The 15787-nt window shown below is 49.7% G+C and overlaps 1 protein-coding gene across 2 annotated transcripts in view; it reads right to left on the bottom strand.

Moving 5' to 3' along the window:
• The window catches only part of ASIC1 (acid sensing ion channel subunit 1), a 177541-nt gene that overhangs the window by 128379 nt on the left and 33375 nt on the right, over nucleotides 1-15787 (bottom strand). The window contains exons 3-4 of one of the 2 annotated variants that reach the window (XM_060270982.1): nucleotides 12434-12455; nucleotides 4875-4901 (exon numbers count right to left, since the gene is read on the bottom strand). The exons of the other annotated variant lie outside the window; for it this stretch is intronic. Of the exons in view, the coding sequence (XP_060126965.1) occupies nucleotides 4875-4901; nucleotides 12434-12455 (49 nt within the window). The remainder of the gene's footprint in view (nucleotides 1-4874; nucleotides 4902-12433; nucleotides 12456-15787) is intronic. 2 annotated transcript variants of the gene reach the window in all.

Below are 15787 nucleotides of genomic sequence, written 5' to 3' on the forward strand. Positions count from 1 at the left end.
GAAAAGTTGGCCACTGGTAGACGGGGAATTTTATCATATGTGGTGGACATGCGATAAAGTTAAAAGATTTTGGGAAATGATATATAACGAATTGAAAAAGATTTTTAAATATACCTTTCCCAAAAAACCGGAGGCATTTTTGTTAGGAATTATGGGAGGGGAGATTGTGAAAGAAGATCAAGTATTGTTTATGTATGCGACAACCGCGGCTAGGACATTGTTGGCCCAAAAATGGAAAATTCAGGAATTACCAACGATCGATGAGTGGCAGATGAAAATGATAGACTATGCAGACTTAGCAAGACTGACTTGCAAGATCCGAAACCAGGGAGAGACAAGGTTCCGAAAAGACTGGAGTAAATTTGTGGACTATATGGAGAAAAACTGTAGAAGTTTAAAAACACTTGCAGGATTGAAATAAATCCTACGAATTGATTAAAATAAGGACAATAAAGAACTGCAAGATAGGAGTTAACAAGAATATTAAAAACAGAATATTAAAAAACAGAATATTAAAAACACAACAAAACATCAAACATTAAAAACTTCCCTAAACAGGGCTGCCTTCAGATGTCTTCAAAAAGTCATAGTTGTTTATTTCCTTGACATCTGACGGGAGGGCGTTCCACAGGGAGGGCTCCACTACCAAGAAGGCCCTCTGCCTGGTTCCCTGTAACCTCGCTTCTTGCAGGGAGGGAACTGCCAGAAGGCCCTCACAGCTGGACCTCAGGCTGAATGATGGGGGTGGAGACACTCCTTCAGGTCTACCAGGCCCGAGGCCATTTAGGGCTTTCAAGGTCAGCACCAACACTTTGAATTGTGTTCAGAAACGTACTGGGAGCCAATGTAGGTCTTTCAGAACCAGTGTTATATGGTCTCGGAGGCCACTCCCAGTCACCAGTCTAGCTGCCATATTCTGGATGAATTGATCCAGCAGGGTTCTTCTTAAGGTTCTTACACTTTCTTTTGGCGCAGTGCCATGCAGAGCTGGGATGGGAGGTGCCAGCTTGCGAGTCCAATGTTGTGTGTGTGATGCCAGGATGTCGGGAGGAGACGGGGGCGAAGTCAAACGGGGTGGCCACATGGCTTCAATGGCTGGTGGCTCCTTCTCCGCCTCCCCCGGTGCTGCCACTGGCGTGGAGGCTACTTCCAACCTCCTTCCCCTCCATGGCAGGAGGAGCAGGATCTGGCCACTGGAGCTACGCCTCACTCAACTCCGTGGTCAGTGTCCTCCACTTCCTCAACACTGGGAGGGGGCAGTCCCCTCCCAAAAGATACTGAGGCAGCCCAAAACATCTCAGCCCTCAGCAGTGGCGCCCCTGACTGTGGCCAAGGCAATTAATGTGGCTTCTTCCCATGTGAGCAGTCTCTGGCTTGGAGGAAAGGTACTACAGTATGTTTTCAGGAAAGAACCATGTCAAAAGAGCCAGAAGGCCTTCCAGGGGGGTGGGGTGGGGAGGTGGCAGCCAGCAAAACAAGACTGAAGTGGTTCAGCAAAGGGCTTGCCTGAAGTAGCATATATTGAGGATGCACTTGGAGGGAGGAGACTCTCTAGCCATACAAAGTGACACACCATCTATGGTACAGAGGAAAAAGGGAGAGAACAAGGGAACATTCTTCTGGATGGAAGACAGTCGGTCATTCAAAGGTAGCTTAGTGAACCCATCAGCTCGTGTGCTGTGCTACTGTTTTTTATATGCTGCCTTTAGGCCAACGGAGGCCCCCAAGGTGGTTCACAAAGAGTAACACACAAATTCAAAGAACAGAATTTTTTTAAAAATCCCAAGGAAGCAAAACCTAAACATTTCAAAAAATGTTAAAAACCAAATACGTTTGTGTTCCTACCAAAAAAGACGACCCTCATGGTCCCTTCCAACTCTACAATTGTGTAAATGCTTATAGACATCAATCCTTCCTTATAAGGGTTCCAGGAAGAAGGGTGGGGCACAGCAGGTGCCAAAACCTGTCCCTTGATGGTTTGAGCAGTCTTCCCCTGTAGCTGTTGCGTAATGGGAACACCCTACCCTTCCCCTACCATACACGGCCATCACCACCACTATTTGGTTTCGAGTCAGTTCCAACACTTCAGCCTAGAGGTTCCCATTTAGATAGCTGCACTAAGCTGCTGGGCCCAGTCAGGCCAAGGGAATCCCCTGGGGAAAATGACACCAGGCAAACAGAACCGTTTATTCTCATATTCAATTGCCCTGGATCGATTTCATTAACCCATCCTTTCATCATCCCTTCCATGGATCACCAGCCCTAGCAATCTCAGACAAATTGGCCCAATTAGCACAATAGGGCTAGGCTCATTAGTGCTCGTACTAATGCCAGGCACAACTCATAAACTGTCGAGGCTGTTGCTCCTTTCTCCCGATGGCCTCCGCTTGCAGTTGAAGTGTCCCGACTCCTTTTTAAAGTTCCCACCGCCGTGGAAAAGATGAGATGTGCACACGGGGGGGGGGGGGGTCCAGGCGATTGGACCCATCTTGCCTCGTTCAACTTGAATGTGTGCCAGGCGAGAGGAAAGTTGTGCTCTTGCACAACCGACGGCCATTTCCCTGGACGCTTATGCAGAATTGAGTGGCGGATTGTGACCTATGTTATCGTGATACCACCCCAACCCCCAAAGCTTGGACTGCATAGCTTTCTAAGGTGAAACGCTAAGCATTGCACTGGCTTGGATGCTAAAGAATGGACGGGACACAGCTATGAGTTACCAGTTCCAAGGCATCCGTTGAAGCAGCATGTCTGCAACTAGCAGTCTTTGGTGGGCAATAGCAGGAGAGCAGGCTGCTGAACTCATATCCTGCTTCTGGGCTTCCTGTAGGCAACTGGTTGGTTACTGAGCGAAACCAGATGATGGACTTTTGGCCTGATCCTACAGGGTTCTCCTTACAGATATTTAAATATCCTTTGCCCTTGGCAGAAAAAGAGCAAAATTAGCTTTTGTATTTTGTCAGTGCGCACACGGCAGATTTGGAAAACCACTTCTACAATTTTCAAACGTAGCTCCTCTATTGCTTCTCTGCCGCGGCATATTTCTGCAGAATCTCAGGGCCAAAGAACACAATGAGGGCGAAACTTAACACACTCGTCTTGCCCGTGGTTGCTTTTAGAACTAGAAAAAGACAGTGGGAGAGACTGCGGCGGTAAGACCATTATGGGACTAGGTCCCGGGAGACCAGGGTCAGGGGCGTAGGAAGATAGGGGCGGTGGGGGTGGGCCGCCCCGAGTGGTAGGCTCCAAGAGGCGCCCGCCCCGCCCCTGGAACACATGTTATGCCCCACCGGGAGGCGTGTCATGCCCCCGGAATGCGTGCTATGGCCCTCCGGGAGGTGCGCCCCAGCCCCGGGAGGCGCGTCACGGCCCTGGAACATGCGCCACGGCCCTCCAGGAGGTGCGTCCTGCCCCTGGAACGGGCGCCAGCCCCGCCCCCACCCCCGGTGCCAGAGCATGAAGCTCCGCCACTGATCAGGGGTCAAATCCCCACTCAGTTATGAAGTTCACTGGGTGATTTTAGGCCAGCTACTCTCTATCAGCTTAACCTACCTCACTGGGTTGTTGTGAGCATGAACTTAGGAGAGGACAAGTCATATACGCTACATTGAGCTCCTTGGGATAAACATCTGAAGGCCGCACTCCTGCTACAAGGGCTAGATTCTGAAGCCTTTCCCTCCGTCAAAACTCCGGGCTTCCATATGCCCACTCAAGTTTTGTTGTTGTTAAATTTGTATGCTGCTTTCCCACAAAAAATGTTGTCCCACAGCTGTTCACAGCATACAAACAGTAATGCAAGACTTCATATCGTTGCATCGTTGCTATGAGCAGCCTAGTACCAATTTGTTTCAAAACGCATTACATCAATCCCAATAAACGTTTCAATAATGCTAGCATTATAAATTCATTACCAAACAAGCCATATAAGAAATTAAAACACAGAATCAATTGATGCTATTCATCACAAGCCAGAATCAGATACCCATCAAAGTATGGTTGCTTCACAATAAGAAGCCTTAGACCAGCAGCAGCCTCATGGAAATAAATCAGCCTAGGAAGGAGAAAGTCTTGGTGTGACCATCATCTCCACACAGCACATTCATGCCACTGACCCGTGGCAATCATGCTGCCCATCGGAACGTATAGATGCGCAGAATCGTAGAGTTGGAAGGAGCCCTGTGGATCATCTAGTCCAGGCATGGCCAAACTCGGCCCTCCAGCAGTTTTGGGACTACAATTCCCATCATCCCTGACCACTGGTCCTGTCAGCTAGGGATGGTGGGAGTTGTAGCCCCAAAACAGCTGGAGGGCCGAGTTTGGCCCTGCCTGATCTAGTCCAACCCCTGCAATGCAGGAATACGCAGCTGTCCCATACGGGGATCAAACCTGCAACCTTGAGTGTTGCCTGTTCCGCACTCTAACCAACTGAGCTAACACAAACCAGATCTTCACACACAACCCAATGAGGAATTTTTGCTTCTTCCTGGCAACCTCAGAACCAGAAGTTGGGGGGGGGAAGGGGGGAGGGAGAAAATGGTATCAAATGTGTTGGAGAAGCAAAGAGGGGTGCAAGGAGGAGTCTTTTGCTTCTGTTGTTTCTGAAAGAGAGAGAGGCAATTTAGGCGCTTGCCTGGCGAGCTAGCCATCAATGGCTTTTGGAAGCGGGAATGAAAAAGAGTTCAGGCAGGAGGTTGGAAACCTGGATTTCTCCTTCTGACTTCCACTTCCCTGGTGGGCAGCTGGCGGGCAGCTTCCCCCTCCTCTCGTCCAACCCCATCGAACAGCTCTATGCTCAAATGCTTTTTTTATTTTCATTTTCATTTACTTTTTCTTTTCTTTTTTAAGCTCTCCACCTCGGCGCTTTATCCCCTCATCCCCAGGGTGGCTGCAGCACCGCAGAGCTCCGTCTTGGGTTACCTTCAGCAAAACAGTCAGGAGTCCAGCTCATGAATAATGAAGGAGCCTGAAAGCAAGAGCCATTGATCGGACCTGGTAAGGGAACTGTCAGCATGAGGGAGAAGGAGAGACGGGCATGATGGGGGTGGGGAAGGGGAAAGGGGGGCCGGTTAGAGGAGAGGAGAAAGAAAAGGGAGCAAGGGGGGCAGTAGGGTCTGAGCTGTGAGCCAAGGATTGCCAGAAGCATCGGGAGCAGCTTGCAGCCCCCACCCTCAAGACATCTGTATGATGGTTTCACATACCCAAGCCCTCCAAGTGTCCCCATTTTCCAGGGACAGCCCTGGATCTACAGAAGCCTTCCTGGTTTCTGTCCTGCTTTTGCCTTGGGATGTCCTGATTTTCGTCGGAGAAAAGTTGGAGGAAGTTATGCGAACCCCGAGCCAAGGAGATAACTACACAACGTTTAGAAGACATCCGAAGGCAGCCCTGTATAGGGAAGGTTGTTTTTTAAAAAAATGTTTTTATATGTGTTGGAAGCTGCCCAGAGTAGCTGGGGCAACCCAGTCCGATGGGCGGGATATAAATAGTAAAATATAATAATAATAATAATAATAATAATAATAATAATAATAATAATAATAATATCTTCACACAACTAAAACCCTTTCCTGCATGGTAGCTGGTTCCATCCACAGACTCCATTTTGTGTACACACACACACACACACACACACACACACACACAGCTTACCATGCTGCATAAGCCTAGTGGCTCATGTATCTGAGGATCCTATCTTCCAACACAGACTTGCCAGATGTTTTGATGTGGTCTATATGCGCAGCAACTATAAAGCTCCCTCACCTGTTGTTAACCCAGAGTTTTCCAAGGTAGCCTCGGGTTATACTTTTGACTTTTCGTTCAGTCATGTCAACAAAAGGGGGAAACCACTTTTGGGTATCCCCTCCCTCCCAGGATTTTGATAAAGTTCACCCATGCAGAGTGAGGGCAACTGGTTATCCTAAAGACTGTGGGAAGCATCGTCCTCGCTCTCAGTTGGCTTTGTTTGCCCTCAGTGTCATTCTCCAATCTGATTGGTTCCTAATGCCAACACATTCATCTCCTGATCACTGATTGGCTGGGACCACTTCAACAACCGGAAAGAAGCCTGAACTCTAACAAAATGGCGGCAAAGCAGCATCTGAGATGGGGAACTGTGGCAGCAAACAGGCCTGGATAAAAGGTGAACAGTGGTGTGCCATGCTGGAAATACCTCAAGACCCTCCCGAATAGCTCTATTGTCGCCCTGAAAATGGAAATGGTTGAATCTTCAGGTTTTAATTGTGGGTTAAACCATTAGTGTCATCCGTTTTGTCACAATGACTCTGCTACACATATTGACATGTGCAGAAATGAGGCAGATGAAAATCTTCCTATCATTTTATGTGCTTCCCAAGATACCTGAAATTTACTTATTTCCTCCAGGACATTTGCTTCCCGTGCTAAATTTATGTGTATCAGGCACAAGAGCAAACCCAGTAGAAAACCGCCAAACCTAGCAACTGCATTGATGCCTTGCATTTATACATTTCTATTGTTACACAACATAGTCATCTTCTCTCCCCCCTTCCCCCCGTTAGACTTACTATGCCTTAAACCAGGGATGCCCAGACTACGGCCCACGGGCCGGATACGGCCCGAATGCCTCTTTTATCCAGCCGCCCCTGCCCGCTCTTAGCAGCGCGGCTGCCCACTTCTGGGTCGGACGAGCGCCGGAAATAGCTTGCGCATGCGCAAGCGTCATTTCCAGTGCACTTCCGGGTCGGAAGAGGCCCGTGCGCATGCGCACAAGCTATTTCTGGCGCTCCTCCAACCCAGAAGTGTGCCAGAAATAGCATGTGTATGGGCGCACGCTCCCCCGCGCTCCGGCCTGCCGCGCGATCGGCACCAGCCCGAAGCCAGGTAAGTTTGGGGACCCCTGCCTTAAACACTTGCATAACAGGCAAAAGAAAACAAAAATAAAATACCTAAAAATAAAGGGAAAAACCAGCGAGTGAAACTTTTGCCAGCTGTTGAATTTCAGCAATTCTGATAGGGGCAGAGGAGCACTGCCGGGGGGGGGGGGGGAAGTTGACAACATTCCCACAACTTCCTAGCTCTCCTGCCGGCTGCCATATCCTCACTGTCCCATTTTCCAGTCCAGGGTGCCTTACACCTCTTTTGACCAGTGGCCCATGCCTGTTCAGCAACAGGCGGGGGCCGAACTGGTGAATGTTGTAAGAGCACCAGGCTGACATTCACTCCCGGCCTGCTCTCCAGGGGCACTTCCCCCCCTCCACTTGTGTTTGGAGAGCCATTAATCTGCGACTGCAAACGGCTGAGACGTCAGATAGCATCAGGAAAGAACTTCATCTCTCGCAGCCGAGAAACAAAGATTTCTGAAGAGTAACTACTGTCCAGCCAGGGGTTGGGGGGGGGGGAGAGGCTGGAGGGGGAGGGTGGGAGAGCAGACCCCTGGACATCAGTCACTGGGAGTGAAGCTCAGCACATGCTCCCCTGCTCGTGCGAGAATGACGGCACTCCTTCCTTGCCATTGCTTCTTGCCATGGATATCGCCTCCTACCCTGGCCTGGAAAATGGGGTCAGAATCAAAGTGTGCTGTTGGCCGGCCGGTGGCAGTGTCAGAGGAAGGGGGGCTGCCGGGGGTGCAGTCTGCCCTGGGTGTCATCATTGGGGTGGTGGTGGTGAAAAAATGAGTTTAAAAATAAAGTAGAAAATTGGGCTCACGGAACTTTTTAGAAGTGACGTGGTGGCTTAGGCGCCTGTAGGTTCTGCGCTACCTGAAATGGCAGCGTGGGACTTGTGCCTGCCTACTGCCTCTCCCTCACCTGCCCTACGCTGAGGGGGAGGCGGCGGAGAGGCTCCAAGCGTCAGAGAGGCTCGCCCCGCCCCTAAGAGTGGATCGCCCCGCCCCAGGGGGCAGGACACGCCCCTGCACTATGCACCTGAGCGGCTAGCTACGCCGCTGGCTGGTGGGAATCACTAGTTCACAATAGCACCATGCATTTAAAGCAAATAGCTTCCCTTCAAACAACCCTGAGAGTTACAGTTTAAGGTAAAGGACCTCTGGACGGCGACGTCCAGTCAAAGGCAACTATGGGGTGCAACGCTCATCTCCCTTTTCAGGCCGAGGGAGCCGGTGTTTGTCAACAGACAGCTTTCCAGGTCATGTGGCCAGCATGGCTAAATCGCTACTGACGCACGAAGGACCGTGGCAGAAGCCAGAGCGCACAGAAAGGCTGTCTACCCTCCTGCCGTAGCGGTATCTATTTATCTACTTGCACCGGTATGCTTTTGAACTGCCAGGTTGGCAGAAGCTGGGGCAGAACGATGGCAGCTCACCCCGTCGGGCAGAATCAAACCGCCGACCTTCTGATCGGCAAGTCCAAGAGGCTCGGTGGTTTAGACCACAGAGCCACCCGCGTCCCCTGGGAGCTACGGTTTGCTCTTCACTGAGCTATAATTCCCAGCATCCTTTAGGATTCTGTAGAGCAGAGGTTTCCAAACTTAGGTGGCCCCGCTTTCAGGAAAAGAAAAACAAACAAACTCAGCGCCCGCCTGGAAATCTACCTTCTTTAGGGCGAAGGTGTCGGGATGGTGGAGCTGCCCACCTGCCATTGGAGGGTGCTGTCACCGTCTTGCAATGGTGCCCGACCTAGCGATAAGCGTCATTACACAATGGAAGAAACATGTAAGAATGGTTTTTCAATCTTTTCTTCTCTTCTTTTTTTTATGCCACTGCTGCCTTATTTTTATTCAATGCCCCCCCCCAATTGCACCCAAGGCTACTAGCACCCCCCCCCCCGGATTGTTCCAGCGCCCCCCAGGGGGCATTGCCACCCACTTTGTGAAACACCGCTTTAGAGGGAAGTCAGGTGCTTTGACTGCATGGTGCAGATGTGTTGATATTTTGTGCCCCTAACAATTTTGCGGCTGGGGCAACCGCCCCCTGGCTCCCCTGCCTGCTACGCCACTGCTCACTAGATCCTACCAAGTTGGATAATTTATTGTGAGGATCCAGTTTTCCAGTTTGGAACGAGGAGCAAGTCCAAGTCTTTCTGGATGACGGGGGTTATCTGGATCACACACACACACACACACACACCATAGCTGCCAAGTCTCCCGTTTTCCCCGGGAAATCCCCGTTATTCCAGCTGTTCCTAGCTGAAAAAAAACCGGATTTTTTTGTTTTTCCCCGGTTTATTCTAGCGCGACGGCCATTTTGGAACTGGGCGGAGCATGCTCAGAAGCGACTTTTGATGCTGCTCTGCCCAGTTCCAAAATGGCTGCGGTGTGACTTCTGGCGCGGTGGCCATTTTGGAACTGGGCAAATCAGCATCAATAGTCGCTTCTGAGCATGCTCCGCCCAGTTCCAAAATGGCGGCAGCGCTACTTCCGGTCTGCTATTTCCGGCCCGGTCCCTTATTTCTCTGACAGCAAGTTGGCAGGTATGACACACACACACACACACACACACACACCATTTCCCCAATTAGTTCAGTTTTTAGGCCTGCTTTTGTGAGAGAAAACAGCTTTTGTCATCTTAGTGGAAGATCTGTGCTGGGAGCTGGATGAGGCGATGGTGCTAAGAGAAGTGTGCATCCCTATTAGTTCCACTTGATCTCTCATCAGCTTTCAATACCATTGATCATAGTATCTTTCTTGGAAGTTTTCATGTTGCGACACTAAATTAGTCCAACCAGTGCCAAGCCACAGACCCTTCTTCCCTCTTACCTGCTGGAACTGATAGACTGAGCTATCCAAAACAAAGCGGCATAACCGCACGATGCATTTAAACCAATAGCTTCCCCTCAAAGAATTCTGAGAGCTACAGTTTGATGTAGGACCCCTGGATTGTTAAGTCCAGTCAAAGGCGACTATAGGGTGTGGCGCTCATCTCGCTTTTCGGGCCAAGGGAGCTGGCATTTGTCCACAGACAGCTTTACAGGTCATGCGGCCAGCATGACTAAACCACTTCTGGCGCAATGGGACACCGTGACGGAAACCACAGCGCACAGAAACGCTGTTTACCTTTCCGCCGCAGCGGTGCCTATTTATCTACTTGCACTGGTGTGCTTTCAAACTGCTAGGTTGGCAGGAGCTGGGACAGAGCAACGGAAGCTCACTCCATTGCGGGGATTCGAACTGCCGACCTTTCATCGGCAAGCCCAAGAGGCTCAGTGTATTAGACCACAACTCCACCCGCATTATAATGATGATGATGGTGATGATAATAATAATGATAATAAAAATACAGCAGAGCACCTTTTTGCATCTCCTGAATCCAGCTCAGCTCAGCCTCAGGGCTGTGAGAAGAGGGCTCAGCTCAGCATCCAGAGATGGCTGTTGTGAATGGCAGTCTCAACCGGGAAAGAACAGACGGTGTTTTTCTTCCAGAAAGTCTCATTACAGCAATGCCGATGCAATATTTATGAAGTACCTAACCAAGGCTGTGCTAGGTGCTGAACTGAACACAGAAGTCAAGTGGTCCCTGCCCAGGAGACAGGACAGAGGTGACCGTAGAGATAAGGACTTGGGTAACGGAGAAGCAAAGATGGAGCAGATAGAGGGCAGGGTTGCCCAGAGCCATTTGTATTAATTATGTACCACAGAAAATTGTGCCAAGAAAAGGCTGAATTCTGCAGCCTGTATGAATTATACAGATTGGCCAAATGAAAAAACAGACTGGCTACTTTTGCATAACATATTCTGCTCCTGATCGTGGTTGTGGGTGGCCCCAAGAGTTATGCAGACGTTTCTCCTTGAAGTCCTTCTGAACCTCCCCTTCAATTTTGAGCAGCCTCGACAGAGCCACCAAGGCGGCTCCCTCTGCTGATCCTAACACTCAGGAGGGTCTGTAGGAAAGGAGATGGTCTTCCAGAAGGCCACACTTCCTAGGTGACACCCATGAGGCCAGCTACAGAAGTATACACACCCCTATCCTTGGCAGGATCAGCAGGTCAGATCAGTCTTGTGCAAGTCAAACCATGAAGTGGTACATTAACCATATCTCTTCAAAACGGCTAAGAAAGCAGCAGGCTTTGTATCAGTATCCGAAGATCTGGAGGAGATAGCATCACAGCTCAGGGTCTGCGATATCTGACTCTGGCTTAGGGCCCTAGAAAAACCACAAGTGGTGCAGAGCAGAGATATTGCAGTATTTGTGCCAGCTATTATAGCTGTACTGGACTGAATACCCCAGACAGAGCAGCTGCCTGGCACTTGGTACTATGGTACAGTGTGGTGAGACATCAGACTGAATGCCGCTGTATTAAGGCCTGCGGTTCACAGTACAGATGGTGCTGTCTCTGCAGGGCTAGGGCAGTGGCAGCGGCGCATGGATGCAACTAATAAAAGCATGGATGGCGTGCTCTCGATGTGGAGCACTGAAACTGTCTCTGCGTCGTTTTATCGCTTGCGAGCCACACTGCTGGCTGCACAAAGTTATAGTGATGTTTCTTGCTCCCCAGGTGGCCAGAGATGTTGTTGCCTTATCATGGGCCTGTGCACACAGTAAGAAAATAAGAGGGTCTGCTAGACTGGATTAAAGGTCTGTCTGTTCAGTGGCCCTCTAGGTGTGCATGGGAAGTTCTTAAGGAGGACATGAAGGTGGCAACTCCTTTCAGTTGCCCATGCTGAGCATTGCATTTTCAGAGGTAGGCTTCCTTTGGACATTGGGGGGTGGTGGTCCAATTAGCCATCACAGCTAAGAGTCCCTGATAGGCCTATCCATAAGGAACTTGCCCATTCCTTTAGGAAAGAAAAGGACAACCATCGCTTTATTGTGTGGTAAAGGGACCCCTGACCATTAGGTCCAGTCGTGACCGACTCTGGGGTTGCGGCACTCATCTCGCGTTATTGGCCGAGGGAGCCGGTGTACAGCTTCCATGTCATGTGGCCTGCATGACAAAGCCGCTTCAGGCGAACCAGAGCAGCGCACGGAAACGCCGTTTACCTTCCCGCTGTAGCGGTACATATTTATTTACTTGCACTTTGACGTGCTTTCGAACTGCTAGGTTGGCAGGAGCTGGGACCGAGCAACAGGAGCTCACCCTGTCACAGGGATTCGAACTGTCGACCTTCTGATTGGCAAGCCCTAGGCTCTGTGGTTTAACCCACAGCGCTACCTGCATCCAAGTGTCCCAATTTTCCAGGGACAGTCTCGGATTTACAGAAGCCATCCTGGTTTCTCATTTGATCCCAGAACGTCCCACTTTTCCTTAGGATGTCCCCATATTCATCAGAAAAATGTTGCATGTAGTTATGCAAACCCCCCGAGCCAAGGAGAAAAGTAACGACAGTCAAACCTCGGCTCCCAAACGTCTCCGTTTTAGAACGTTTCAGCTCCCAAATGCCGAAAACCCGGAAGTAAGTGTTCTGGTTTTCAAACGTTTTTGGGAAGACAAACGTTCGACGCAGCTTCCACTTGAGTGCAGGAAGCTCCTGCAACCAAGCGGAAGCCGCGTCTCAGTTGTCGAACATTTCGGAAGCCGAATGGGCTTCTGGAGCGGATTACGTCCGACAACCGAGGTTTGACTGTATACTACCTTTAGAAGATATGTGATGAAAGCCCTGTATAGGGAAGTTTTTAAATGTTTAATGGTTTGTTTTTATATACATTGGAAGCCACCTAGAGTAGCTGGGTGGCAACCCAGTCAGATGGGCAGGGTATAAAAAAATAAAAAAAATAAAAAAATCTATATATATATATAAATGTAAAAAAGGTGAAACTGTGGGCTCCACTTTTCTCCGAAACCGCTTGACCGATTGTCCTGGAATTTGGACACAACGGTCTATGCCACTACCCGAGTGTTTGCACAACCTCGGATTGCTCACATCTCATACCTGCGCAGGTAAAAACCTGCTTTTCCACAAACTAAAACAGCGCCCTCAAGTGGCGTTATTTCCACAGCTCCTCCTCCACCTCCTCCTCCCACCCCATGGAGTCTAGCCCACACCCACAAACCCTGCCTCCGCCATGAGATCCTGTAAAACAGGGGGACTCTGAGACTCAGGGGGATCTGAAGGGGGGCTATTACCCTCCATTTGACGCGTGCAGGGCCAGCTAGTAAAAAGTAAAAATAAAATAAAATAAAATAAATAGGATGTCCCTATTTCCATTGGAGAAATGTTGGAGGCTATGAGAGATTGATCTAGAGGCTGCAGCTAGAGCAGAACACAAAAGCTTGGCTGCTTATTTGGGGGCGGGGGCGGCGGCAAACTACCTTGTTTGCATGCTTCCAATCTGCTACCAGGCCAAATTCACGTCTTTGATGCTAACATATAAGGCCCTATGGAGCTCGGGACCAGGTTAGTTCTCCTTCAGGGAGAGTGCAAAGCCACCCAGAGCATGCAACCAAGCAACTTCTCAGATGCAGTCTTAAGTGTCCAGAGTCTATTTCTTCTCCTTGTTTGCCACTCCGAAAGCCATTGACTAGGTCCATACAATCTTGCAGTCCTTAGACAGGCAAGAACCAATGAGGGGAGGGGGCTATTGATCCCCCCCCAGTGGGCACTATTCAGTAGGGCAGGTTGCAAGTTGTACAGACCTGACATCATACCAGCTCCCCTGGCTGCCATGACGATGACTTTCCTGTCTCTCTCCCGCTGAAAGTGACAGGCAAAGCAAGATGATGTCACGCCGATGCAAACATGCAAGGGCTGAATTTCAGAGCCCTTCGCCAGGAAGCCATTAGCATATGGCATCAGCTCCATCTCCCACTTGAGCCCCCTTGTGCACCTGCCAGGGCCCTTCCTCTGGGAGCACGGCAGAAAAGAGGGGACTGTTAGATGTTGTTGTTTTAAGCCAGAGTCCCGTTGCCACAGCAACCACTCTCAGAACAGGGGAAGGGCCATAGCTCTGTGGCAGAGCATCTGCTTTGCATGCAGAAGGTCGCTGGTTCAATCCCCGGCATCTCCAAGCAGGGCTGAGAAAAACTCTTCTCTGTCTCCAATCCTGCAGAGCCGCTGGCAGCCTATATAGACAGTAAGGTAAAGGTAAAGGGACCCCTGACCATTAGGTCCAGTCACGGACGACTCTGGGGTTGCGGCTCTCATCTTGCTTTACTGGCCAAGGGACATGGCGTACAGCTTCCAGGTCATGTGGCCAGCATGACTAAACCGTTTCTGGTGAACCAGAGCAGCGCACGGAAATGCCCTTTACCTTCCCGCCGGAGCGGTACCTATTTATCTACTTGCACTTTGACGTGCTTTCAAACTGCTAGGTTGGCAGCAGCAGGGACCGAGCAACGGGAGCTCACCCTGTCACAGGGATTCGAACCGCCGACCTTCTGATTGGCAAGCCCTAGGCTCTGTGGTTTAGAATCATAGAATCATAGAGTTGGAAGAGACCACAAGGGCCATCCAGTCCAACCCCCTGCCGAGCAGGAAACACCATCAAAGCATTCTTGACATATGCCTGTCAAGCCTCTGCTTAAAGACCTCCAAAGAAGGAGACTCCACCACACTCCTTGGTAGCAAATTCCACTGCCGAACAGCTCTTACTGTTAGGAAGTTCTTTCTAATGTTTAGGTGGAATCTTCTTTCTTGTAGTTTGAATCCATTGCTCCGTGTCCACTTCTCTGGAGCAGCAGAAAACAACCTTTCTCCCTCCTCTATATGACATCCTTTTTATATATTTGAACATGGCTATCATATCACCTCTTAACCTTCTCTTCTCCAGGCTAAACATACCCAGCTCCCTAAGCCGTTCCTCATAAGGCATCGTTTCCAGGCCTTTGACCATTTTGGTTGCCCTCTTCTGGACACGTTCCAGCTTGTCAGTATCCTTCTTGAACTGCGGTGCCCAGAACTGGACACAGTACTCCAGGTGAGGTCTGACCAGAGCAGAATACAGTGGTACTATTACTTCCCTTGATCTAGATGCTATACTCCTATTGATGCAGCCCAGAATTTAACCCACAGCGCCACCCGTGTCCCCCTCATTTTAGTAGTAGCTCATAAATCAAGACCATAAAGGGAGGAAACATCAGATATTCACCTGAGCCAGCTATCCATGCTGGTCCAACATGGGCAAAGAAGCCAGGGAAAATTTATATACCAAATCCCATATAAGGGGTCAGAGTGAGTCTAAGCCGAAGGCTGAACGATGGGGGTGGAGATGTTCCTCCAGGTTTATAGGGCCCAGGCTGTTTAGGGCTTTAAAGGTCAGCAAGAAACACTTTGAAATGTGTTTTGGAAATTCAATGGTTTGCCGGTCCTAGCACTACACAGGCTTTCACCCTGTTGCACTATGCAGGTGAGCATATCAGATTTCCTGGACTATTATTATTATTTATAATAATAAATAATGTGTGCGTGCATACCTGCAAAAAAGCTGGCGAGATGCCAGAAGGGAACTTACATAACGTGGTGGGTTGTGGTTCGGATCCTGATAGTGCTATTAGTGCTGTGCAATGCGAGCATCATTAGAAATCGCAACTCCTCCGCTGCAGCCTCTTCTCTCTCCCGGTGCTATTTTAAACACCAGCACAATTACACACACACCCCTTTTTGGGTTGGAGGCTATGTGCAAATGCAGTCAGACGCTGAATGGGTCAAGTGGAGCATTTATACTGTGCTGGTTAGGATGAGAGGACCTCCCTTCTTATTTTTTTTTTTTTGGAAGTCTCTGAAATAAGCGAAAAAAGCTGAGGGAGGGATATAAACAAAACTGCAGGCAGATTTGCAGCAGTTCGCAATACAGTACTGAGCAACAGGATCCCTGTTAGCTCATTGCAGCCAGCAGCTGGAACGGGCAACAGTCTGCCTTTGCAGAGAAAGGAACAGACCGCCTGGTTTCTCTTAAGAGCAAGAGCAGACCCTGCAAGTTTCC

This window comes from Zootoca vivipara, chromosome 2 (assembly GCF_963506605.1).
Source record: "Zootoca vivipara chromosome 2, rZooViv1.1, whole genome shotgun sequence".
Classification (NCBI taxonomy): Eukaryota; Metazoa; Chordata; class Lepidosauria; order Squamata; family Lacertidae; genus Zootoca; species Zootoca vivipara.